The sequence below is a fragment of the Anolis sagrei genome, chromosome 1 (assembly GCF_037176765.1).
Source record: "Anolis sagrei isolate rAnoSag1 chromosome 1, rAnoSag1.mat, whole genome shotgun sequence".
NCBI lineage: Eukaryota > Metazoa > Chordata > Lepidosauria > Squamata > Dactyloidae > Anolis > Anolis sagrei.
The window spans coordinates 48,581,058-48,606,937 of record NC_090021.1 but is presented as its reverse complement, the minus strand read 5'-3'; the positions used below and the strand labels follow the sequence as shown (position 1 = coordinate 48,606,937).

At 40.2% G+C, this 25,880-nt stretch overlaps 1 protein-coding gene across 1 annotated transcript in view; it reads left to right on the top strand.

The window, feature by feature from the left end:
* Positions 1–23,695, top strand: part of LOC132761299 (calpain-1 catalytic subunit-like) — a 31,372-nt gene extending 7,677 nt beyond the window's left edge. Inside the window, exons 3-22 of the mRNA XM_060754047.2 lie at positions 1,267–1,336; positions 3,498–3,616; positions 3,862–3,995; positions 4,344–4,512; positions 6,141–6,224; positions 6,306–6,391; positions 7,753–7,827; positions 9,505–9,665; positions 9,964–10,133; positions 10,241–10,252; positions 11,762–11,973; positions 12,975–13,014; positions 13,936–14,001; positions 14,534–14,591; positions 14,701–14,765; positions 17,475–17,543; positions 17,672–17,750; positions 19,479–19,595; positions 21,028–21,086; positions 22,140–23,695. Of these exons, the coding sequence (XP_060610030.2) occupies positions 1,267–1,336; positions 3,498–3,616; positions 3,862–3,995; positions 4,344–4,512; positions 6,141–6,224; positions 6,306–6,391; positions 7,753–7,827; positions 9,505–9,665; positions 9,964–10,133; positions 10,241–10,252; positions 11,762–11,973; positions 12,975–13,014; positions 13,936–14,001; positions 14,534–14,591; positions 14,701–14,765; positions 17,475–17,543; positions 17,672–17,750; positions 19,479–19,595; positions 21,028–21,086; positions 22,140–22,166 (1,872 nt within the window). The 3' untranslated portion in view covers positions 22,167–23,695. The remainder of the gene's footprint in view (positions 1–1,266; positions 1,337–3,497; positions 3,617–3,861; positions 3,996–4,343; positions 4,513–6,140; positions 6,225–6,305; positions 6,392–7,752; positions 7,828–9,504; positions 9,666–9,963; positions 10,134–10,240; positions 10,253–11,761; positions 11,974–12,974; positions 13,015–13,935; positions 14,002–14,533; positions 14,592–14,700; positions 14,766–17,474; positions 17,544–17,671; positions 17,751–19,478; positions 19,596–21,027; positions 21,087–22,139) is intronic.
* The last annotated feature ends 2,185 nt before the right edge of the window (positions 23,696–25,880 follow it).

Sequence of the window (25,880 nt, the reverse complement as noted above, 5' to 3'; positions counted from 1 at the left end):
ATCATAATCATAACAACTTTATTTTTATACCCCACCTCCATCTCCCCTAAGGGATTCGGGGTGGCTTACAAAGGGACAAGCCCAGAGAACACAAAGCTAAAAACATAACACAGTAAGATAGCATCAAAACAAAAACAAATAAAAACAAAATAACATCATAAAAACAGTACCATACAGAATGATAAAAGTGCAGAGTTCAAAGGGCTCTGGGTTTGTGCAAATTCCTAGACAGAGCTAAGTGAAAGTGCAAAATTCAGAAAGGCAGGGCTGGGAGGATAAGTTTCATGAGCATTAAAATGTCAGGTTTGTAGAGCAGAGGGCTATGCTAAAGTGCTGGAACTTAGGTAACATTGGGACAATTCTTTGGAACTGCCTATGAACTAGTCAAAGGCACAGCGGAACATTCATGTTTTTAGGTTCTTACGGAAGGTGGACAGGGTAGGTGCCAGTCTGATCTCCCCAGGAAGAGAGTCCTAGAGCCGGGGAACCACCACCAAGAAAACCCTCTCCCTCGTCCCCACCAACTGCGCTTGAGATAGAGGTGGAAGTTAGAGAAGGGCCTCCCCGGATGATCTTTGGACTCGTGTTGGTTCATAGGGGAAGATGTGACCACAAAAATAGGCAGATCCTGAACCGTTTAGGGCTTTGTAGGTAATCACCTGCACCTTGAATTGGAACCAGAAACTCATTGGCAGTCAGAGGATCCATTTGAACAGGAGGGTTAACTGCTCCCTGTAGCTTGCTCCAGTTAGTAATCTGGCTGCCGATCTTTGCACCAAGAGCCATAACAAAGAATTTGTACAGGATATGAAATCTACACACACCAGTATAAATGGTTCATAGAAATGGAGTGAGAAGTAAGGTCCAAGAGTCATCTCATGCAATCCCATGCTTATGAACTGGATGTTATTTCAAGTTCTGACTGAACTATGAACTTCCTGAGGAACACCTGGCCCTTTCTTTGGCCACCTCAAGATGAGAGACAATCTGAATCCAACTAAAGAAAAAGAAAAGCCAAGTAGTCAGAAGGAAAAAGTCCATAAAGATTTTCAAGATGCTAGACCATAAATATTTTTAAGATGTTAAGAATAATGCATTAAGCATATGCTATTTAGAGAACTTGAAAAGTTAGTTGGAACAATAACTCCAAGGAGTTAAATGTGGCTTTTTTCAAGTTCTACCCATTTCATTTTGTTGTCTGTTCAGCTTTTGTGGGAATGTTGAAGAAACCACTGACAGGTTTCTTTTTATTTTTCACTTCTACAGGAAATTGTGGAGGACCCAAAGTTTATTGTGGGAGGTGCCACAAGGACAGACATCTGCCAAGGGACTCTGGGTGAGTAATGTGTATTCATTCTTTGGAGAGGTAACAGGATGAGAGAAATGAGTAGATTGGTTGGTAAAAGGGAGGGTCAGAATTGGGGTTTAGAAAAAAATTGTGGACAATAAGCCTTAAGCAGTTAGGCGTTGAAGCCAGAAATTGGTTTACCTTGTGCCAAATTTTGCTGTACCAGCTCCCTTGATGACTAAATCAAGATAGAAAGCATTACATGAGCTGCATTAGACAGCAATATTATCAGGTCTTCAGGTTAGTGAGGAAAATACTTTAAAATAGAAAGACAGTTACTTCTCTTCTCCTCAGTGGTTAGGAACATGTGTAAAAGAAAGAGTGACTATTATAAGTGATAGCTGTAGGAAATACACAAGGGTTTCTTGTGGGAAAGACAAATATTGTGTATAAAATTACCATCAGGCTGTGTATATAAAGTGTATCTAGATGAAGCATACATTAATGTTATCTTTGCTCATGGATTCCATCTCCAATTTGTATGTATAAGTACAAATATTTCAACATTAAAAATATCCAAAACACATCTGATCCCAAACTTCTGCTGACGCTTACATATTCAACCTTCATCTTTATAACCTTTATAACAGTAATATAAGAAATATTCATCATAAGTCCAACCTACAACCCCAGCCCTTGAAGTTGTGGGTTCCTCTCATTGGAGTATCCCATAGTTCACTCAGTGAATGTTTTTGTTTACTTTTAAAATTCTGGTCTCTGGTCATTAAGGATTTCCCCATTGCTATAGCATTATGGTGGAATAAAAGCATGCCCTCAAACATAAATAAAATGGAAAAGAAAGATATAATTCAAATTGACTAATTTGAAGATGGGCATAATGCCAACATTAGGTACTGTCTAATGTGAAATTCTTGTGACTTTTTAAAAGAAGCATCAAGTAAGATATTTTCATTTTATGGAGACATACATCCAGTTTCTGGTTAAGAAATTCATAGAATCATAGAATCATAGAATCAAAGAGTTGGAAGAGACCTCATGGGCCATCCAGTCCAACCCCCTGCCAAGAAGCAGGAATATTGCATTCAAATCACCCCTGACAAATGGCCATCCAGCCTCTGTTTAAAAGCTTCCAAAGAAGGAGCCTCCACCACACTCCGGGGCAGAGAGTTCCACTGCTGAACGGCTCTCACAGTCAGGAAGTTCTTCCTAATGTTCAGGTGGAATCTCCTCTCTTGTAGTTTGAAGCCATTGTTCCGCGTCCTAGTCTCCAAGGAAGCAGAAAACAAGCTTGCTCCCTCCTCCCTGTGGCTTCCTCTCACATATTTATACATGGCTATCATATCTCCTCTCAGCCTTCTCTTCTTCAGGCTAAACATGCCCAGTTCCCTAAGCCGCTCCTCATAGGGCTTGTTCTCCAGACCCTTGATCATTTTAGTCACCCTCCTCTGGACACATTCCAGCTTGTCAATATCTCTCTTGAATTGTGGCGCCCAGAATTGGACACAATATTCCAGGTGTGGTCTAACCAAAGCAGAATAGAGGGGTAGCATTACTTCCTTAGATCTAGACACTATGCTCCTCTTGATGCAGGCCAAATTGTCCCTCATTGTTTAGGTATCATAATAAAGGAGAGATTATTACTGTTTCTCATACATTCTGAAGATTTTACCAGATAAATAGTGTTGATGCATTTGTGCAAGGTCTTCAGTTTCCTCTCCCAGAATACCCCAGCCAGCATGGCTAGTTGCTTGGTGAGTTGTAGTTCAAAATGTAACTTTCCCAAATTTTGACACAAATGTGTATCAAAGCAAAAGAAAATGTCTTGAGTGGCCTGGTAAGAAGAGGTATAAAATACACTGAGCAATTGGAAGATTTAACTATTGCAAATGTAAATAATATGTTTTTTCTAGATCTTTAGTATGACCACAGTTGTGCTGGAGGACACAAATCTCTTGGTCCTCCAGCACCACTCTGTGATCAGTTATCACTGAAAATTTCCTAGAGAGGCATTCCTTCAGGGAAAAATAGTTATTTTTAATGCATTTTCCCATTTTTGTGGTTTTCTTTTGTATTGAATTCCTATGAAAGTAGAGGGCCTACTGTGCTGATATTGAACACATGGGTCAGAAGTAAGGATGTTGGAACCTAGATATTATAAGAACTGGTGTTCTGTTTTCCTACTCTTCAGGTAATTGCTGGTTACTGGCTGCCATTGGCTCCCTGACTCTCAATGAGGATCTTCTGCACCGAGTTGTGCCTCATGACCAGAACTTCCAGAAGGACTATGCAGGCATCTTCCACTTCCAGGTGAGAACAAGGAAAAGGTCATTCATATTTCCCCTAGAAAGTGCTTCATTGTCCTTTCTCAACAATAGAATGGAATTGAGATGTGGAAATTGCACAGTCATGGACAAGGAAAGTTTTGACTGACAAACAAGGATGTTGTTTAGCATTTGGCTTTCCCATTCACACCTAGCATCTATTTTACTTTTATCCCACCATCAGCAACATTTTTTTGGCCCCAACCCATTGTTCTCCTGTTGCCTCCCCAGATCTGGCAGTTTGGTGAATGGATGGATGTGGTAATAGATGACCGCCTGCCCACCAAAGATGGAAAGCTGTTATTTGTGCATTCAGCAGAATGTCAAGAATTCTGGAGTGCTCTGCTGGAAAAGGCATATGCTAAGTGAGTACTATCTTACGCAGGGTATTTGAGAGGCTTCCCCTCCTTGATATACCTTTCCCAGGAAGTTCTGCTCATTCTTGGAGTCCATTCCTTTGTTTATTGATTTGTTTTCATATTACTTTTGGCATTGAATGTTTGTGTATTTTGTTGTAAACTGCCCTGAGTCCACCCACACTACTATTTTTAAGAGACCAGGAGGTGTGGTTTAATACTATCTACTTAAGAACTTAGGAATTACTTTTTTCCTGTGCACCTCCAAGACTCTCTCTATTTTGAGTTGGGTAGTTCAAAAAATAAACTTTTCAGACTCTGATCCAGCTAATTGTCTAAATTCTGTTTGGCATATAGGTTGAATGGATCTTATGAGGCCCTGTCAGGTGGCAGCACCACAGAAGGCTTTGAGGATTTCACAGGAGGTGTGGCAGAAATTTATGATCTCAAGAAGCCACCTAGTAACATTGCCAGGATCATTTGCAAGGCTCTCGAAAGGGGTTCCCTCCTTGGCTGTTCCATTGATGTAAGTGTGTCAGACAGGTGTCATTTGTGAAATGCTTCAGATTTGGAATTTTGGAGGGAACAGATCTGTTCTTCCATTCTGATCTGGTTTTTGAAAAAGTGTTATGGGACCTGCCATAAATAATAGTGGCTTTAATTGGTTGAGATTGATCAAGGCAGAACAGCAGAATGGGCCCAAAGATTAGATAAAAATGTAAGATGGGACACAGAATGTTAAGCTACAGACTTCCTTTTCCCATATTAGGCTGTACAAACAGAGTACTGCCTGGTGCCTCCTTGTGGTGGGTAGGTGCACTGAAAACCACTCTTCAAATACCATTCAGACTTCTGTTCTTTGAATTTTTCATTGTGTTCTTCAAAAATATAGCATTGCTGTGTGTAAGGAGCTGGTCAGGGGCTGGTCTAACATACACCATTCCATGTTTGATTCTTTTCTCATGGCAATTTTTCTCTATATATGTTTTCAAAATGAATAAATAAAAATCATATTAGGAATTCCACACAAAGGGACACTAGTCTTTGCAGGAGAAACCCATTAGTTCTAAGTTTGAAAAGGGGATGCCTCAAATAAAGGTTTACCCACATTTTGCCTTTGTTTCCTTTAAGAAGCAGAACCTGAGATTCTTTCAATTGATTCCACAAAAGAAACAATGAATCCCAAGAAGCTAAAAATCAATTGTTTAATTAGTAGAAAATCCAAATACATTTTGGCCTATGTGTTTACTCTTAAGGTTTTCTTCAGTGTGTTATATAAAATCAAAAAAGAACAACACGTAAATGCATAATATCAATTACATGAAACCTTATTACTTTGCCTATAGATTAAATATCTATTTTGAATTAAACTTGAAAACATTTGCATTAGGAACTCTCAAAGTGTTTACTAGAGATTTGTCTTTTTATGACTTTATGTATCCCCCCAGGGGGGAAAAGGCCTTAAACACAGATCAAAACACATCAGGAGTTTCTGCTAGTAAAAGTAAAATCTGTTTCCCATATTTATTTTCATTCCCTGCCATGGCTGTTAATGCACTGAATCCTCAGGTAAGGTGTATTTAGATATATTTGTAATCTGAAGGTTTTTTTCACCTCCAGTTCATTTTGGAAAAACTAGAGAGGCAGTATGGAGCAAGCAAGAAAAATGAATGATGGCCACATCCTAAATATAGAATCATAGAGTTGGAAGAGACCTCTTGGGCCATCCAGTCCAACCCCTTGCCAAGAAGCAGGAATATTGCATTCAAATCACCCCCGATAGATGGCTTTCCAGCCTCTGTTTAAAAGCCTCCAAAGAAGGAGCCTCCACCACACTCCAGGGCAGAGAGTTCCACTGCTGAACAGCTCTCACATTTAGGAAGTTCTTCTTAATGTTCATATGGAATCATATATTATGATGGGATGGATCAGAGCTACCCTTCTAGTTGGAGGCTTGTGTTCTTTATAAAGTTTGTGTATTTCCAAGTTGGTTTACACTGTTTCAGGATTTTGAATTCCTAATCATATGTTATGTTTGGTGTGCATTTTCATCTATCAGTGATGTCTTGTATTCCTCTGAAATTTAAGAGGCATGAAAGTGGAGCCTTTCTATGGGGAGCCTAGTGACCAATGCCACTTTCCCTTTCTTGACAGGTCACCAGTGCACGTGATATGGAAGCAATCACTTTCAGGAAACTAGTGAAGGGTCATGCCTATTCTGTCACAGGATTTAAGAATGTGAGTTTCTCATTATCAGGTGGTAAGCTGTTCATGGGGTTGGCTGGGTTTGCAGGTTGTCTAATATCCCAACTTTGGCAGGTGGACTATCGTGGCCAACAAGAATCGCTCATCCGCATAAGGAACCCCTGGGGTGATGTAGAGTGGTCTGGAGCTTGGAGTGACAAGTGAGTGTGACAAGGCCCTATTATGTACGGGCACATAAAAGTGATCCACAGATGCAGCATTATCATTTGGTATAAACGAAACATTGTAGAAAAAAATGGCAGTATCATTTCAAATACAAGTGCTTTTTTGACTGAATAAGTTCATCTTTGTAACTCTGAGGCAATGAAGGGAAAATCATGTAAGGACACTTACACTGGATCAATCCAGCTTAGTTTACTAACTGGCAATATCTCTTTAGGATTTCAGATGGATCTTTATAATCTTCTCTGGAAATACTAGGAACTGAACGGAGGACCTAATTGTATGGAAAGCTGGTGCTCTACCACTGAATTGTTGCTCTTTGAGTCAGACTTTTGTTGCTCCTTTGGATTGGAGGAATATCAAATAGTCCAGCAGAATTCAAAACAATCTGAACAGATTAGAGAGATGGGCCGAAACTAACAAAATGAAGTTCAACATAGACAAATGCAAGATACATAACTTAGGCAGAAAAAAAGGAAATGCAAATATGAGAGATCTTGGAGTCCTCATGGACCACATGTTAAGCATGAGCCAACAATGTCATGCGACAGCTAAAAAGCCAAAGGGATATTGGCCTGCATAAATAGGAGATTAGTGTCTAGATCCAGGGAAGTCATGCTGCCCCTCTATTCTGCCTTGGTCAGACCGCACCTGGAATATTGTGTGCAATTCTAGGCACTGCAATCTAAGGGAGTTGTTGACAAGCTGGAATGTGTCCAGAGGAGGGTGATTAAAATGATCAAGTGTCTGGAGAACAAGCCCTATGAGGAGCAACTTAAAGAGCCTGCAGAAGAGAAGGCTGAGAGTTGACATGATGAGGGCCATGTATAAATATGTGAGGTTTTGCTTGCTTGCTTGCATGCTGGTCGCTTCTGTGGCGAGAGAATCAGCTGTCTACGAAGACGTTGCCCAGGGGACACCCGGATGTCTTGCAATCCTGCGAGGAGGCTTCTCTCATGTCATGTATGTGAGGTGACGTCATAGGGAGGAGGGAGCAAGTTTGTTTTCTGCTGCCCTGGAGACTAAGACACAGAATAATGGCTTCAAGCTACAGGAAAGGAGATTCCACCTAAACAGAACTTAGGAAGAACTTTCTGACTGTGAGAGCTGTTCCACAGTGGAACTCTCTGCTGCAGAGTGCGGTGGAGGCTCCTTCTTTGGAAGCTTTTATACAGAGGCTGGAAGGCCATCTGTCAGGGGTGCTTTGAATGCAATTTTCCTGCTTCTTGGCAGGGGGTTGGACTGGATGGCCCATGAGGTCTCTTCCAACTTTATGATTCTGATTTTAATTTAGAAGAGAGAAAAACATAGTATAACAGTCTTTCCATTGGTATCTTAGCTCTTCTGAGTGGAATGAAGTAGACCCTAATCAGAGGGAAGAAATGCACCTAAAAATGGAAGATGGTGAATTCTGGTAAGTTTCTAGATTCATGGCACCATTTATTGTTAATTTGTTTGTTCTCACGTCTGTGTCAGTAGATTAAAAATATTTGTTGCCAAATATTTGTACTACTTATACACCACTTTTTTCTCTTAAAGAGACTCAAAGAGGTGTATAGTGGTAAAAACAATACAATGTGATGGGAATCAGAAGCTGTTAGGCTCAAAAATAAGCCTCACTTGGGGTGATTCCACAAAAATATAGCAGAGTGCCAGAAGCACAGTTCATAACCAGAAGAAACTTACGTGAAGAAAGTGAGGATTAGTCTCCATTCAACAGGATGGAACAGGATTGCAGGAGCCACAATTTCATAGGCTCTAAAAATATGTTTATTAAACTCAAAAGAAATCCATTCTGGATAGAAAAGGTTCTTGGAGCTAACTAGTTTACTAAGCTATATTTGAGGGGGGGGGGGGTAAAAATAACAAAACGGTATCACGTGGCTACATCTTGCCTGGAGAAAGGCAAGATGCATCTTCACTCAAATAAGACAACGCAAGAGAGAGGCCAAAATGGAGAGAATGATCACAATGCCAAACCAGAGCAATAAAGCCAGGGCAATCAAAATAGCTTTAAAGAGGAAGTTGCCTCATCCCTTACAGATATCACATGGCTAAATATTCAAGGGGGAGAAGATAATAGCAAGGAGGAAGAGTGAAACAAAGCCCCTTCTGAGATAGGCATGCATAGGAATTTGGAGAAGGAATCCTTCACGCTAATTCTATATAGGCTAACTACTCATTGAGGGCTGGAGACTTGTGCAATCTCCAACACAATGTAGAGTTTAAAACCTGAAGACTATAAATATTAAAATAGAATTAAACCTGTAACTATCTAAAAATTAATAATTTAAACCAATTTAAAATACATAAAACACCACACAACACCCTGACCCTGTCTTTAAGACTTTCTGCTTTAAAAGCCTGTCTGAATAAAAAGGTTTTAGCCTGCTTCCCTAGGCAGAGAATTCCAGAATTGAGGGGCTGCCACTAAGAAAGCCCTCTTGTTCATTCCCACTAACCAAGCTTGTGATGGAGGTGGGACTGAGAGAGAAGACTTCTCAGGGCCCGGGCAGGTTCATACCAGGAGATGCGATTTGCCAGGTAGCGTGGACCTGAATCGTATAGGGCCTTATAGGTCACTTTGAATTATGCTCAGAAATACACTGGCAGCCAGTGGAACTTCCACAACAGAGGGATTGGATTGTTGTAGGTTTTTTGGGCTATATGGCCATGTTCTAGAAGCATTCTCTCCTGACATTTCACCTGCATCTGTGGCAAGCATCCTCAGAGGTTGTGAGGTTTTGTCCGCTCCTGTTGAAATTTCTAAACACGCTTCAAAACTAGGCCACACAGAGCAGATTACAGTAATTCAAAAGGGATGTAACTAAGGCATATACCACCATGGCCAGATCCAGCATCTTGGGGAGCAGGCACAGTTGGCACACAAGTTTTAGATGTACAAAGGTATTGTGGAAACCTGGGCTCCCAGGTTCAATGCTCAGGCAGTAATATACTTCCTTTTGTGTTTGTACCAGACAGTTGGAAAAGAGTGGCAGCCATTGTTCTTATGTCCCTTTGTGTTCTTGTCCATTGCCATTAACGTCATTGCTCCTCCTATGTGGTCTCACCATCACTTTTGTCCCTGCAGGATGTCTTTTCGAGATTTTATGCGTCAGTTTTCCAGGCTGGAAATCTGTAACCTCACCCCAGATACTCTGGACAAGGATGGGTTAAGCAGGTGGCACACCACTCTCTTTGAGGGAACCTGGCGCCGTGGCAGCACAGCTGGAGGCTGCAGGAACCATCCAGGTGACACTTGGTTTTCTATTCTTTCTCTTTTGTTGTCGATACATTACAGAAGTAAGCTCTGTGTTCTGCATAGTTTATATGTTTTGAAAATTGGGACCCTGGTGCATGACTGTATGCTATTAGTTGAGTCAGAGTGAGGCTGGGATGCATTGTATCTTATTTCCTAAAGTGGCTTCTCTCCTGGAGACCTCACATTCATTTCTACTGATGTTATTTATAACCTGCCTTTCTCTCAGTACTGAACTCATGAGGGCTTTGATAGCACTGTGTAACTGGAGTCCTCCCTCTCTTCTTGCAGCAACATTCTGGGTTAATCCACAGTTCAAAATCAGGCTCCTAGAAGAGGATGATGACCCAGAGGATGATGGGGTGGCTTGCACTTTCTTAGTTGCCTTGATGCAAAAACATCGCCGCAAAGCTCGTCAAGCAGGAGAATATCTGCATACCATCGGCTTTGCTGTCTATGAGGTAACCTTGAAAGGTTTTTTGGTGTGACTTTTCACTAGCAACGTTTAACAAAAGCTAATTTCTAATCTATTCTTCTTTTTTTCTCTCCTCCCCTGATCACTTTGTAGGTTCCTGAGGAGGTATGTCCTGAGCAATTAAAACATTACGGAATTGTGATAATGGAGATTTCATAGTCAACTTAAATGGATTGATCAAACGGTTTAATATAACACAAGTAAACAAGATAAACAATAACTTTTCTTTTGTTATTATATCTTCCTAACTTGGTGTCCATCACAAAGAGGTTTTTGGTTCACAAGACTTTCCCTCCATCTGTATTGGTTGTATCTGTACCTATTCATGGAAGGTGTTGTCTCTTTATCATCTGAAGGGAGGGGCAAACTTCAGGCAGACCCTGGATTATGAACAAGATAAGATTTGTTGTAAAGTTGAATTTATATGTAAGTCAGTACAAGTACATTTTTAACTGCAACTCCAGTCAGATATAGATATAGATATAGATATAGATATAGATATAGATATAGATATAGATATAGATATAGATAGATGTGTTAGTTTTTAATAGTATAGGGAAAGGTTAACACCCCTGTAACGTTTGTTTTGCTGTATGTGCCTCTGTTCAGAAGATTTCACCTCGCTTTCTGTACACTCTGACAATTGGATTTTCTTTAAAAATTGGGTTTTTGTGGAAACAAGGATTAGTAGCAAAGCTTCAGAGGAGATACACTTCCCCATGATAACTCTTACAGGAGTGAATTCACTTCCTATGGCTTTTCCAGACGGGGCTTTATGCCAGGGGCATTCACGTTTAAAAACGTGAATGTTCCTGGGGCCCTGTCCACACACACTCCAGAAAGTATGCGTTTCTGGGGTGGGTGTCCTGATGTCTTTTCGGGACAGGCCCAGGAGGATAGTGGGACACTCTACTCCCTCCCTAAAAGCCCTAAAAAGCCTCTTTAAAAAGAAAAGTACCTACCCAGCCTCCACTGGAGAGCTGCCGCAGCTCTCCTAGCATGTAGAAATGTTGTGCCAGGAGAAGGGGGGGCAGGAGTGATTTTCCTCTCCCCCCCCCCCCCCTTTCTCCTGGCGTGCCATTTCTATGTGTCAGGAGAGCTGCGGCAGCTCTCCAATGGAGGCTGGTAAGTACTTTTCTTTTTAAAGAGGCTTTTTAAGGGCTTTTGGGGAGAGCAGTAGAGTGTCCCGGTGTCCTCCCGGACCAGTCCCAGAAAGACTCCCGGGACACCCCAGAAAGCTCCCGGGAAACTGGGAGAATGCTGTCTGTACTGCACTATTCTGCAGTCCAGACACCGGAAGTAGTGGGTTTATCCTGTGCCTTCCAGGAAGGCACGGAATAAACCCAATATCAAATTAATTTGCCACAAACCAGGGTTTTTCTGGTTTGTGGCCTATTAATTCCGGTTTGGCCAGAATGTTATCTGGACAGCCCCCTTTTTATTGCAGAAGTTACCATAATAAAGGGGTTGTCTAGATCCGCTCCAGAGGTAGATTTCCTCTCACTTCCTGTTGTCTCACCGCTCTTTGTAACTAGGAGTCAGATGTAAGTTGGCTGTTTGTAGCTCAAGGATTGCATGTATTTGCTTAGCTATATGCAGTTGCTTCTCTCCTAGGCACAGGGCTGCCAAAATGTCCACCTGAAGAAGGATTTTTTTCTGAAAAACCAGTCTCAGGCTCACTCAGAAACCTCTATCAGTCTGCGGGAGGTGAGCAACCACATCCGTCTGCCCCCTGGTGAATATATCATTGTGCCCTACACCTTAGAGCCCAACAAGGAAGCAGACTTTGTCCTGCGTGTCTTCACAGAAAAACAGTCTGATACAGAGTAAGTCCCATGCATTGTATGAGTTGCTCTATTATTTATTGTTGTTTGTATTGGTATTGATGAACATTCCTCAAGCCTCTTCCACAGGCTTGCCCTCAAACTTCAACAGTCTTGTGGTGATGAAGTTTGTTTGGAAGTGTAGAAAACTCATTAGGGTTGTAAGTGTGGGAAAAATATTCAAAAGGCAGTTCAGGAGAGACCTGACTGTACTATTAACTGCCATGATTATTTATAGTGACTGTAGTGACATGTTTAACTACCTGAGTGAATAACACATCTCTGTATCTGGCAATGGGACAACTTCTCTCAGACTCAGAGATGCAACAAGGGTGGTGGTCTGTTTCCCTCCAAATCTCAACCTCTCCCACATCCATTTTTTAAAATATTAATTTGTATTCAATGAAACAAACATACCATCATACAAACAAAGACATATTCAAAGAAGCAAATCACATCAAACACAAGCCTTTTTATCTTAATATAAAACACTAACCTACAACAGCTTACAAAACCAATTCAAAAAACATACATACAACAGCAAAACTAACAAACAAGTCTACTAGTCTAATCTACAGATCTCTCACTTTCTGTTTGATGGTTTCAGTTCTGATTCGTCTTCTTCTTTAATTGACATTATATAACCATACTTCTACATTTAATGACACATTACTAGCTCATAAGTCCCCTTGGGGAGAGAGGGCGGGTTATAAATAAAGTATCATCATCATTATTATTGTTATATTATAAATCCCACAATCAATCTCCCAATTTTATATTAGTAAACCCCCAATCTCTCTTGAAGCTGATACTTCTCCTCCATCAACCTAATCAGTTTGTTGATCTTAATTACTTCATAAATCTTTGTTAGCCATTGTCATAGACTCTAGACATTTCTTTTCCACTATGTTGTATATTCAGAAATACTCCATACAGGAGTTCCTCCCCTATCCTTTTAGGCATACTTACTAGAGACCTGTTTCACAGCCTTCTTTCTATTTCAGGGAACTGGATGAGGAGATCTCTGCAGATCTTCCAGATGAGGTAAGCACTCTGTCCAGGAGATGCATTATTAAAATGTCATCCCTCCTCCTTTTTACACTGTATTGTGCTTTTGAAAACTACAGTGTGGTACATAGGTACTTTGAAAGAATAATATGAGTATTGGCCATCACAATTGGCTTATTTACTTCTGAAGAGCTATGTTTATTAAGTAGGCCTTGCTGGTCAAAACAGTTTGAGGTGAAAGCTGGAGAAGAAAACCAAATTGAAGGAAAGAGAAAAAGGGAAAAGGTGTAAAGAGGTGACCTGATGATTGAGGAAACATGAAAGGCAGTTCAGCATTATGTGTTGCTCAGGATGTGAGCAATCAATAGCGTAAACTTATTTATTACTTGACCTTGGAGCATTGTTGCTCTCAACTTGATCTGTGTTACTGAGTTATTACAAGGATACCATTGGGGGTGGGGGTGAGGGGACAGAGAAAGTTCTGTATGCCTCTTTAAGTTCAATGGAGAAAAATCAGAGGTACAGATAGCCCCCAAGTTATAAACAAAATAGGTTCTGTAGGTTTGTTCTTAAGTCAAATTTGTTTGTAAGCCAGCACAGGTGCATTTTAAGTGAGACTTCAGCCAAATGTTCATTTTGCTGTCTGTGCTTTTATTCAAAAGACTTCACCTCCTTTTCTGTTCTGTGATAATTAGATTTTGGAAAATTTGGCTTGTTGTCGAAACAATGATTGGTAATAAAGCTTCAGTTGAGATACTTTTTCCCCATGATAACTCTTTCAGGAGTGGATTTCCCTTCCTCGGAATAGATTTCTCTCATTTCCTGTTGTCTCAGCGTGTCGTTTGTAACTCGGGGACTGCCTGTATAGATAGTATAGCTCTCAATTTAAACCTGAAATTCTCGAATGATTACAAGGAATGTTGGTTGATCAGCTCCTCCTAAATTTTATTTTCTCAGGAAGAAATCTCCGAGGATGATGTAGATGAGAACTTCAAAAACATGTTCCGTCAGCTTGCAGGAGAGGTGTGTGCTGAGATCTGACTTTCTATTAATTTCTCCCCTGCCAATTTTTCTATGCACTGAACAGTCAAAATCTACAGTGAATGTGAATATGCAAAGTATCAAAGACTCTAATTGCTAATGTAGAAGTGATTATCATTGTCATTTGGAGGGTTGTTCGTTGTAATGGATATAGCGCTTGGATTTAACAAGTGACTGATCTGACAGGCTTCCTCTAAGGTCACTTTCTTTCAAGCCCAACTGTTGTTGTTGTTGTTGTTGCTAACTTTATTTATATTCTGAATTCTCCCACCCACCCAAGATTAGGCTTTAAAACAGCATATACAAAGATTACAAGTCTCCAAACCCCCAGCTCAACATGAACATTGTCCCAATACTGTTCCCAATACTGAACTGCTTTTGGCAAAGGTTGGGGAAAAAATCCAAAGAATACATATAGTAAATAGAAGCACCATTCTTATTTACACTGAAGGTGAGATTCTGAACAAATAGGAACATTCAGAAATGGCTGATGCTCTGCTCCTTCTTCCTTCAGGACATGGAAATCAGTGTCTTTGAGCTCAGAAATTTCCTCAACATAACCATTGCAAAGCGTAAGTGCTTCTTATTAAGCCCTCTGACCCATAGTGTATGGGAGTATAACTTCTGCTCCTTCCTCTCCATGCAGAGATTCATAATTGTTCTTGTTTCTCACTTTGACAGACAAAGATCTGAAGACAGACGGGTTCAGCATGGATTCTTGCCGCAACATAGTCAACCTGATGGATGTATCCTTTCTTGTGGTCAATAGGTTCAGGGGGAATTGATTGAAGATATTCCTGCTCGAAACAAAGTCAAGGAATATCTAATACAAATGTAAGAAATGGCAGCACCTTTAGCCTTGTAAGAGATGACAATGGCCAATCCTTAAGACTTATAGCTGAAATGCAATGTGACTTTTTGATTTGCTTTTGCTCATAATTTATTAATCAGAGTGGGAACTCTGTGAGGTAGTCACAATGTTGTATAACAGTGTCATCTCACAATTGTGTATAGTTTTTCTCAGCCCCTAAATTTTTTGGAAACAGATCAAAAGTTCAGATTGCTACTGTATTATAGGAATTAATCTGTACTGGAGGCTGTGCAAATGTATTGGCTCATGCCTCACCCTCTGAAAAACATTTTATGCTATTGCATTTATGTTAATGTCTGTGGCTGTGTTTTTGACTGAGTGCATGGGGGGGGGGGGGAGAGTCTCTCCTGAAATCCTTGCCGTTTCCCAGAGCATTTAATTCTTTCAGCCTAAGACCATTTTGGGCAATGTTTCTTTTGGAACAACATGTGACAGTGTAAAGAAGGACCGAAGCAAAGTGGGCAGAGAATGGATACAAAGAATAAGATCCAGAAGTGAGAGCAGTTAAACTAATTTGCTACCTTTTACATATTTATGTTTTCTCTTTTCAGAGAAGCACCGCATCAGCACAAGTAGATCAGGATGAATCATTTGGCAATAGTATGAGAGAAGAGACTAAAGCCTTGAATTGTTGTACTCCACCTCAAGCCAAAAGGAGAGGTGGATTATAAATAAAATAACATAGAGTAGTAGCAGCAGTAGTAACAATTTAGTAGCAGTAGTAAATAGGGCTGGTCAATTCATTTCGTTAATTCGTAATTCGTTAAAAAATTCGTTAATTTTTGAATTACGAAACGATTACAAAACCTTTTTTTTAACCTGGAAGTGTTTTTAAATATCGAAACGGCAGGCGCCAAAAAATTTTGTATTTCCGTCCATTTCGGAAATACGTAAGATGGCCGCCTGCCGATGCTTGCTGGGAGCTCTCCTCTCTCGGCGCCGGCTGAGCAAGCAAGCGAGAGGGGCGAGCGAGCGGCGAGCAAGAGGGCCCGCCAGAGTGAGTGCCTGCCTTCCCTCCTTAATAATAATTTTAATTTCTCCTCCCTATTCTACTAAATTAATAATTAAATTTAAAAAATATTTTAAAAATATTGAAAAAAAAAGGGTGCCATCTTTACAAAATGTTTTGTAAATATTTACGAAATTTCATAAATACCGAACTTTTTTTTTGGAAAATTTTGTAATTATTTTAAATATTGAAACAAAAAAAAACCCCAATTACAAATCGATTTTAGAAACAAATTTTTGCGTTGTTACCCAGGCCTAGTAGTAAAGCTGGTTGCCTGGTTCTGCTTATGGAAGGCATTTCAGAAAACTGTCAAAACATGGATAGCACTGTATTCAAGCAACTTTGTGAACAACCACCATTAGGAAGCAAGCACAGCTCTTTATTACATGTTTTTATACACTGTCAGCCTTCTGTATCCTCAGATCCTGCATGCATGAATTCAACTATCCACACTTTAAATATTTCTCCCCCCCCCCCTCCCAAATCCAAAAAGGAAACCTTAATTTTGCCATTCTATATAAGGGACACTATTTTACCACATCCCTGTTTATAGCGTGACTTGAGCATCCACAGATTTTCGTATCCAGGGAATTGGGGAGGGGAGGAGTTCTTGGCAGGAAATTGAGATAAAACAATCATAAATCAGCTGGGTTTATCTCCTCTTCTCAACCTTCAAAGACTCTGTCCTTAAAGGCATGAGGTATCATAAAACACTTGAAACTGAATCCATAAATCTGCTCATGGAAACACTTCCGATCTTGGTCACATCATTGGGAAAGAACAACACACTTTTGTCTTCTCTTCTATTTGATACCGGAAATTACATAGCTTGTATTCCTTCTATGTTACTCCCCAGATTGCATTATCTCATGAACTACTGTAAATTATCTTCACATTCAGTTTAAACTATTATTATTTAATTATTTATTTATTTATTTACTTACTTGCTTACTTACTTTTATCCCACTTTCCTCTCATGGATGGAATTTAAGCAGCGAAAAAATAGAAAAAGTAATACATAAAATCATCATCCCACCAGCCTGACATATAAACAATAAATCAACACATTCCATAAGATGCAAATTACAGAAATATAAATACTCATAAAAATAATCATGTATACCATCATTAAAATCCCCATGCCTCAAGCCACTGAGATTGTCCTAATATGTTAAAAACACTAAAACATATGCTGTATCCACTCAAACATCAAAAACAGTGACAGTTCTGGAATCAAAGCCCAGCAAACACCAATGGGTCACCCTTTGGCACAGATGTGGGACAGTTGTATACTAGTAGTTTTCACCACTCCAAGGTGAAAAGCACACAAATGTAGTACTTATATAACATCTCTTGTGTCTGGGGAGTCGGTCTAGAATGGAGGGGTGGATGGGATTAACCTCATAAACTTGGAACATAACCAATACTATTTTTGGATTTTGCATCATTCGGTTCTTTCAGCAGTTTTGGAAGCCCTACCTATATCATCTGTTCCATCATATATATTTTTCTCAGACTTTGTGATCGTAAGCTTTATTCTATTGAATTTTTCTCCTTGACTCTCCTGTTCTTCAGAAAGATGGCAGTTCTCGCCTGGGTCTTGTGGAGTTTCAGATCTTGTGGAACAAGATCACACGCTGGCTGGTAAGGAAGTGAAAGAGGCATGGGTCCATGATGCATTCAGCACAGTTCTTTGGGAAGAGAGAGAGTACATAAAGCGTACCCATTGGGAAAAGAATCGCAGTGTCATAATTTTTGTCTTGTCATGACAGAATATCTTTCGTCGGTTTGATCAGGATAAATCAGGCACCATGAGCTCCTATGAGATGCGCCTGGCTTTGGAAGCTGCTGGTAAGTTTTAGAAGGGAAAATAATAAGCATGCTGGGAACATTGAGGAGTTCGGAGTGCTTATAAACTGACGTAGCTAATAGACTGACTAATGCTACACTTTGTATGTACATGTATCTTGTGTAATGCCATTATTTTCTATTTCCCATTGAGGAGAGGGGGCATGGCCAGTTTATGTGTAAGGTTAATACTCACTCACAGCCTCAGAAAGCACAAGCAGTAATATCAGAATAGAGATATACAAATTCATCAGTTATGTTCTCATTGCATTCCTTAGATTCCTATCAATATAATCCCAACTCCATTATCAGGTTGTGATGTCTTTTTTTGCCCTTCTTCATTAATGCAAATAGAAAATGTGAATGTGTTTTTCATATACATGAACATAAAATACAAGTTTCAAACCTAGTCATAGTTTGCAAACATGTTTTGTTCTCCAGAATGTTTTACAGCCCTTGGATGGATTTCCTAGGCGAGATGGATTCATCTTATTGCCAGTCTTCAAAGAACTGACATTTTATAGTGAAATGAACACCGAGAAAACTCCTCTGTCTGAGGCCTCTTCTGCATTGCCATATAATCCACTTTATCTGATTTGATCTGGATTATTTGAGTCTGCTTTGATAATCTGGATATGGCAGAGTAGAAGGGGCCTGAGAGAGATCAGTGTTCTTAACCTCTCTTGTTCATGCCAACCCCAAAGTGGCTGTAAGAAAATAGGATCAGGTTCATTTTCTGGTGTCATTTCCACCACCACCTATAATAATAATAATAATAACAACAACAACAACAACAACAACCAAACGTGTGATCCAATACAACAGCCAGCAGAGTGACCTTGTTTGCTGTGTACTAATCTTGTTGTGTATTCTTATACCCCACCACCATCTTCCCAAAGGGACTCGGGGCAGCTTACTAATGGGACAAGATGTCCACAAAACATAACAGCAAAAACAATCCATAAAACAAAACATATTAAAATAGGAACATCATAAAATACAGCCACCAAGATAAAACAGACTAGACATAACAAAATAGAACAGATTACATTGGAGATCCAACAGACCAGGTTCAACAAAAACAATGACCAAGATTCCTAAAGTGGTTGTGATCAAGCCATAATAACGGCTGGGCAAGGATAGTGCAACTAGTGTACCATAGGGCTGGAGAAGTGGGTGTCGTTCAAAACAGAGTACTATCTGGTGACTTGGGGACTGGGCATGCGTAACTAGGGACTAATCAATCTCAAATGCTTGCTGCAACTTCCAGGTTTTCAAATCCTATGAACAATGAAGAACTTAATCTGATGTATGTTCATACTCCACTTTCTCCCACTTTGGGATCATTGAAAGGTTTGCTTGCTTTCCAGATCATTCAGTTTGAGGTAGAGTCTTTTTTATTAATTTCAAAAGAAGAGTAGTCATGAAGATGTGCCTCATCACTTCATTTATAAAACACACTCAATATATTGATTTTAAAGTGATTGATCTTAAGAAAGCTTGAGAGAGTTTGAGGAAGAAGTAGGTATCCTTAATTAATAAACTATTTTATTCCTTCTTTTGTGCACTCTTCCCCACACATCTTTTTTCTGAGTTAATTGAATTGTATTCACGCTCCAGTTTGTTGTCTTGCTGAGAATTCTTTTCTCAAAGAACAAAATTATGAGAATTGTGTTCTTGGTTTAGACTCTTGTTGGACTTAACATTCATATCCGTTTTTTCATATTTTAGGATTCAAGCTGGACAACAAGTTGCATCAAGTGGTGGTGGACCGATATGCTGATGACTCACAGGGTGTTGACTTTGATAATTTTGTCTCCTGTTTAGTGAAATTGGAGACCATGTTCAGTAAGTTTCTCTGTTGCTGGGTCTGAGTAGCCTTCTATAGGAGCTATTTGTGAGTCCCAACCGTATGTAAGGATACACCTCTAATGACTGATATTGTTGTTGAGTGCTGTCAAGTAAACCCCAGCCTTCAACAACACTGTCTTTGGTCTCATTGATTTGGTCTCAGTGATTCTGAAGAAGTTTGGGTTGTTGTGAGTTTCCTGGGCTGTATGGTCATGTTCCAGAAGCATTCTCCCCTGACGTTTCACCTGCATCTATGGCAGACATCCTGAGAGGTTGTTGGCAAGTGAGGTTTATATACCTGTGGAATGTTCAGGGTGTGATAAAGAACTCTTGTCTGTTTGAGGTAGGTGTGAAAGTTTCAATTGGCCACCTTGATTAGCATTTAATGGCCTAGCAGTTACAAGGTCTGGTTTTGTACTTTGTTGGGAGGTGATTAGCTGGCCCTGATTGTTTCTTATCTGGAATTCCCCTATTTTTGAGTGGTGTTCTTTATTTACTGTTATGGTTTTAGGTTTTTTTAAAAATACTGGTTGCCAGATTTTGTTCAGACTGAGAGACTGGGGAGCAATAAAAATACATGTGGCTTTGTTTGTTTGTTTTTTTTTCAAAAGGAAGAAAAAAGTTGATAGCAGCTCTAGCCACTGCAGCCATCCCTTTCACTAGGAGTGGGGCATGCTTTGGGCACTCATTGTCCTGAACTAAAAACTGAGTTTTGCACTTATTAGAAAAATAAAGGAAATGTAGGTAATACAGTTCTGCATTTAGCAAGATTGTGTAAAAATTGGAGATATGTATTGTTGAAGGCTTTCATGGCCGGAATCACTGGGTTGTTGTAAGTTTTTTGGACTGTATGGCAATGTTCCAGAGGCATCTGGGCATGCCTGCCATAGATGCAGGCAAAATGTCAGGAGAGAATGCTTCTGGAACATGGCTATACAGCCTGAAAAACTTATGCTCCAGATTTTGAAGGAACAAATCTCTCTATGAAAAGTGCAAAGGAGAACTTCTCTTTCCAACACTGAAACAGAAGCCATGTTCAGTTTAAACCTATAGGTTCCCATTATGGCAAGAGGGAAATTTGTCAGGGTTTATATGTGTACATTGCAGACTGTGTAATAGGAGCTTAAAGGAAGCTGAAATAATAGCAATTAAGCTCAATTTAGTTCTTTACCATTCAGCTTCTTGGCTGAGACTTTGCTTTTGGAGGTGACAGTGCAAACCACTGCGCCCATGGTGGCAATTGGTCCATGAAATTCCCTTCAGATGTATTTGTAAACCTATACACTTTACATGGGTCTCTGTTATTAACTAGAATGTCTATACATGTCTCAGCCTTTAATTTGTAAACTGCCATAGGGCAAAACTGATAGGAAAAGACAACTTTAGAGCTGATAAGTGAATCTCCGTTTCTTTTCTTAACACCTTGCAGGGTTCTTCAAAAGCAAAGATCGTGAAGGCACTGGCAGTGCAGTGATGAACCTTCGTGAGGTAAGAGAATTAAAACAGAGCCAGACAAATGGCAATATCAGCTCATATAAAAGGCAAACTGTGCAGTATAATTTTATGTATCATCTTTTATCTCAAGATGGGAGCCAAAATAGCCTAGGATATAAGTTAAAAATAAGACAACTGCTCTTAAACTTTCATGTATTGAACCCATTTTAACCTTGCAAATTTAAGGCAACTAATTTGTTTAATTTATTTACTGCATTTCTGCCCCACTTTTCTCACCTGAAGGGACTCAAGGAGACTTACAACACTCAACCAACACTCAATTTAATATTTTTTTGTATTTTTTTGTATTTTTTGAAGTATCTCCCTGGGGTACTTCAAAAAATAATGGCTTCTGCCAACCTAGCAGTTTGAAAATATGCAAATGTGGGTAGATCAATAGGTACCACTTCGGTGGGAAGGTAACGGTGCTCCATGCAGTCATGCCGACCACATGACCTTGGAGGTGTCTACAGACAATGCTGATTCTTCGGTTTAGAAATAAAGATGAACACCACTCCCAACCCCCCAGAGTCAGACACAACTAGACTTAATGTAAGGGGAAACCTTTACCTACTGAAACAGCACTCAGAATGTGAAAGAAAAATGAAATATCAGAGGAGATACAGGGATTTGTGTGAAAGAGGAATCAAGCTCAAGCTTGTCCCTTCTACGGTGGGACCTCTCTCTTTAAACTACTTTTATTTATTTATTTATTTATTTGGTACGCTTATATACCGCTAATATCTCAGCCTATACGGCGACTCATTGCGGTTTACAGCATATTTAAAACTACAATATTCCAATTTCAAATATAAAGTTAGAATATAAAATACATACATATACATACATAGAAGTATTGGGCCACTTCTTTAGAGAAAACTATCTCTGTCCCTTGTGGTTACTCCACAATTTGTGTTGCAAATTGTAGTAACTTCACTACATTATTTTTTGGGCAAACTGTGAAAGGCTGATTATACAATAGTTAATTGTTCACCTAACATCTGATCTTCTACAAGCTCATTCACTGTTGCTGTCTTTCCTTCACAGTGGCTGACATATACAATGTGCAGCTAGAGCAAAGATGAAACTTCTGGCTGTGCTGACCCTGATGGACTGGGCTACCCAAGTGCCTCCTTCAGGCTGAAACTGGATGGTCCAACTCCCCTTCTTTCTTTCATCAACCCACCGCTGAGCCGAACGTCTGAATCTTCCATTTCCCTTGATTATCCACACAGTAGAACCCCACGGCATAAGCGCTCCTGCTCTCACCATTGTCTCTGTAGGAATCAGTCTCTTTTAGGGGCCAGGGCAGAGAGGAGGCAGATCTTTCCTGCTGTGAGCATACCTTGCGACATCTCTTGCTGAATCGGGGCAACTGAGAAAAGATCAGGAGTGTGTGCTGGTTTTAGAGTCAATCTGCCTATCAGGAGGGGCTCTCTTCAGAGTTGGCAGAAGGTTAGCCTAAAAGGTTGGCCTTTCTATACCACTTGGTCTCGTTAGTGATTCTGCTTTTGCAAGGAAATCTGCTCCTCTCTCCTGGAATCATTTCTCTTTGTTTTTGCTTTTCACTGGTAAATTCAGTGGCAATAGGCAAAAGGGAGATGAGCCCTGGATTCTACTCTTCAGTCTTGAATTAAAAAAAATACACTCACCTGAAGGTGGGGAAGTCTTTTGCAAAGACCACTCAAGATCCCTGTGTCTGAAATTATAAATTCAACATTTGCTTAGACATGTCTCCAGGATATATATTTTTATTTTTAATACAGGCACCACTAGATGGCAGAAGGGTTCTTTCTTCCCCGCACAGACCACTTGACTTTTGACTGTTACCTGGTAGTCCTACTCTGATCAAAAAGTGCCAATGGGCTGAACTCCAGCAAAGCTGCCCTCTTGGCCTAAACTCTGGAAGAAATCTGTATTGGAGCTCATGGGACTTTGTCAATTGGGCATAATCTTTCCTCCCAGTCCCAATCTTAAATACATGTTATTAGGTCATCTTTACAGCCCACAAAAGTACCTTCAAGGAAGAAGCATCTAACACACAGAAAAGGCCCTACTATTTTGACTTGCTCTTATGGATGTCTATTTGGGCTTGAATAATTGTCAGCTGTCATCCTCTTGATTCATTCCAAGTTGGATAGACTCATTCAAACAATTTATGACTAGTTAATCAACATTTAGACAAATGTAATGGATTAAATTGATCTATTTTAATCAAAACCAGATTTTCTTTTCACATTCTCTACCCCAGTAGCCTAAAACCAACTGCTTATTGCAACTTAAGTGGGTCCATTGAATCAACTACTATGATTTTTGGATGGCATGATTTAACACTGAATGTAATGCTTTTAAAATGTTTAATATGTATTTTAATTCAATTGATTTTAAGCTTAATGTTTGTATATGTTCGAAGGCATTGAATAATTGCCATATGTAAGCCATCTTGAGTCCCCTTCAGGGTAGAGAAAGGTGGGATATAAATAAGGTAAATAAATAATAATAAATTCTAAACACTATGTCAAACACATTTAAATTACATTAATTCTCTAGATCTACAGAATCAATGGTGTTCATGACATAAAATAAACTTTAATGCTATAAAATGAGTCATTCATTGTCATTCTAATTCCTCTAATTCCTGTTGGCCAACAGCCTCTTTCCTTTCCCCTTCTGTTGGGTTTCTTTACAGCCAGCTGTTTTGTGACGTCCCCACCATTTGCTTCTTCAGCAACTGCTTGCATAATTGAGGAGCCTTTCTCTAAACCATCCAGCAACTTCTGAGCAAAATGAGTGGTGGGGAATTCACACAGCCTGGGCCCACTTGTTTATGCCAACTGGTGTTGCTGCATTGCACGCAAACTCTCTGACATTCCTTCTACCCCAGACGTGTGGCCTTTTCCTTCCCCTACCTCTTCTTGCCATAGGAATTCCAGACTTGATGGCACAAAATAGCTTTTTATCTGCAGTAAGAATGAGCAGAGATGATAAGAGACACACCAGGACGCTCCAGCTGCTACTTCTGTTCATGGGATGGGGCCAAGTTTTGAACTCTTCAGCTGACACTTGCTGTAAAAGTATTCTGGCAGCTTAGACTAGCTGAAGGATCAAACTGGGAAACCATAGCAGGAATAGTCTCAGTGCAGCAACAAGCCAACCTGCATACACTGCTATCCTTTGACTGTCCTAAAGGAATAGTGAGCTATGCAGCCCAAGCCCAGTTTTTCCACTAAGGAGAGAACATGGTATAACAATTTGAGTGTTGGATGTAGGACTTCAGGGGCCAGGGTTCAAACCATCATTCAGTAAAAAAAAAAAAACCCACTGACCTTGGGTAAGTCACATTCTCTTAACCTAATAAGGTAGCAACAGAAAAGCTCTGGATATTTTTTAGGAAATCAATGAGCATGAAGGCACAGAACAGCAGGATCAGAGCCTAACATAGTTTGCTACCTGAGAGGGGAGTGTTAAACACAGTGCCTGAACCCATCACGAAGTGAACTCCATAGCACAAACTCTCCCCATATCAAATGGTCAAAACATAACAGTGAATTATAAACAGCCATTTTCCTAACTATCCTAAAGGTACCAGATCCCATCTGATCTTGAAAACCAATCAGGGTCAGATATGGTCAGTACTGGGATGGGAGTCCATGTAGGAAAACCAGGTGCTGTTGGCTATATTCCAGAGGAAGGAACTAGTAAAACCACCCTTTAGTATTCCTTGTTCAAGAAAAAGCTATGACCATGGGCTAACCATAAGTCAAGAGACAACTTGAAGGCACGTGGACACACACACACCCATTTGCTGCCTTTTCATGAAACCCCAGATTTGTTACCTGAGATGGCAGTATTGCTCACCCTAATGGAAGGCCCTGCCCTGTTAACAAGATGAAGATTATAATCTTTCTGAAATGTATGCGTCAAAAACTATATGCCTGTGAAAGGTGGACTGTCTACAGACATCACACTCAACTCCTAGAACGATTCCATCAGCATTGCCTCCGAAAAATCCGGCAATTTCTTTGGGAAGACAGGCGGACAAATGTCAGCATGCTGGAAGAAGCAAAGACCACCAGCATTGAAGTGATGCTCCCCCAACCATCCACTCCTCTGGACTGTCCACGTTGTCCGAATGCCCAATCACCATCTCCCAAAGCAGTTACTCTACTCTGAACTCAAGAACAGGAAACTGAATGTTGTTAGACAGGCAAGGAGATTTAAAGATGGGCTTAAAACCAACCTCAAAAACTGACATAGACACTGAGAACTAGGAAGCCCTGGCCCTTGAGCACTCTAACTGGAGACCAGCTGTGACCAACAGTGCTACAGACTTCGAAGAGGCATGAATGGAGGGCAAAAGGGAGAAACGTCCCAAGATGAAAGCGCATCAAGCCAACCCTGACCAGGACCGCCTTCCATCTGGAAACCGATGTCCTCACTGCAGGAGAACATGTAGATCTACAACATGGCGGTGGGTCTGTAGCCACCTACAGACCCACCGCCAAGGCCATCCTTGAGCTACGAGGAATCACCTAAGTAAGTAAAGTAAGTAAAAACGAAATGTGAAATGGCTCAGTATTAGTGAAACGGCTTAGATCATCTGTTAGGCATCAAGGCAGCACTATGATTCTTCATGCTGGAAAGGAAAAAAGAGTGGAATGATATGGCAGAACCTAAGAAGCCCCTCTTCAGAAGACATCTGAAGGCACAAACTGGAGTGAATCTCCAGTTTAGATAGGATAGATATCTACATAAAAACTCCAACCATCACCCAAGTCAAAAAAGAAG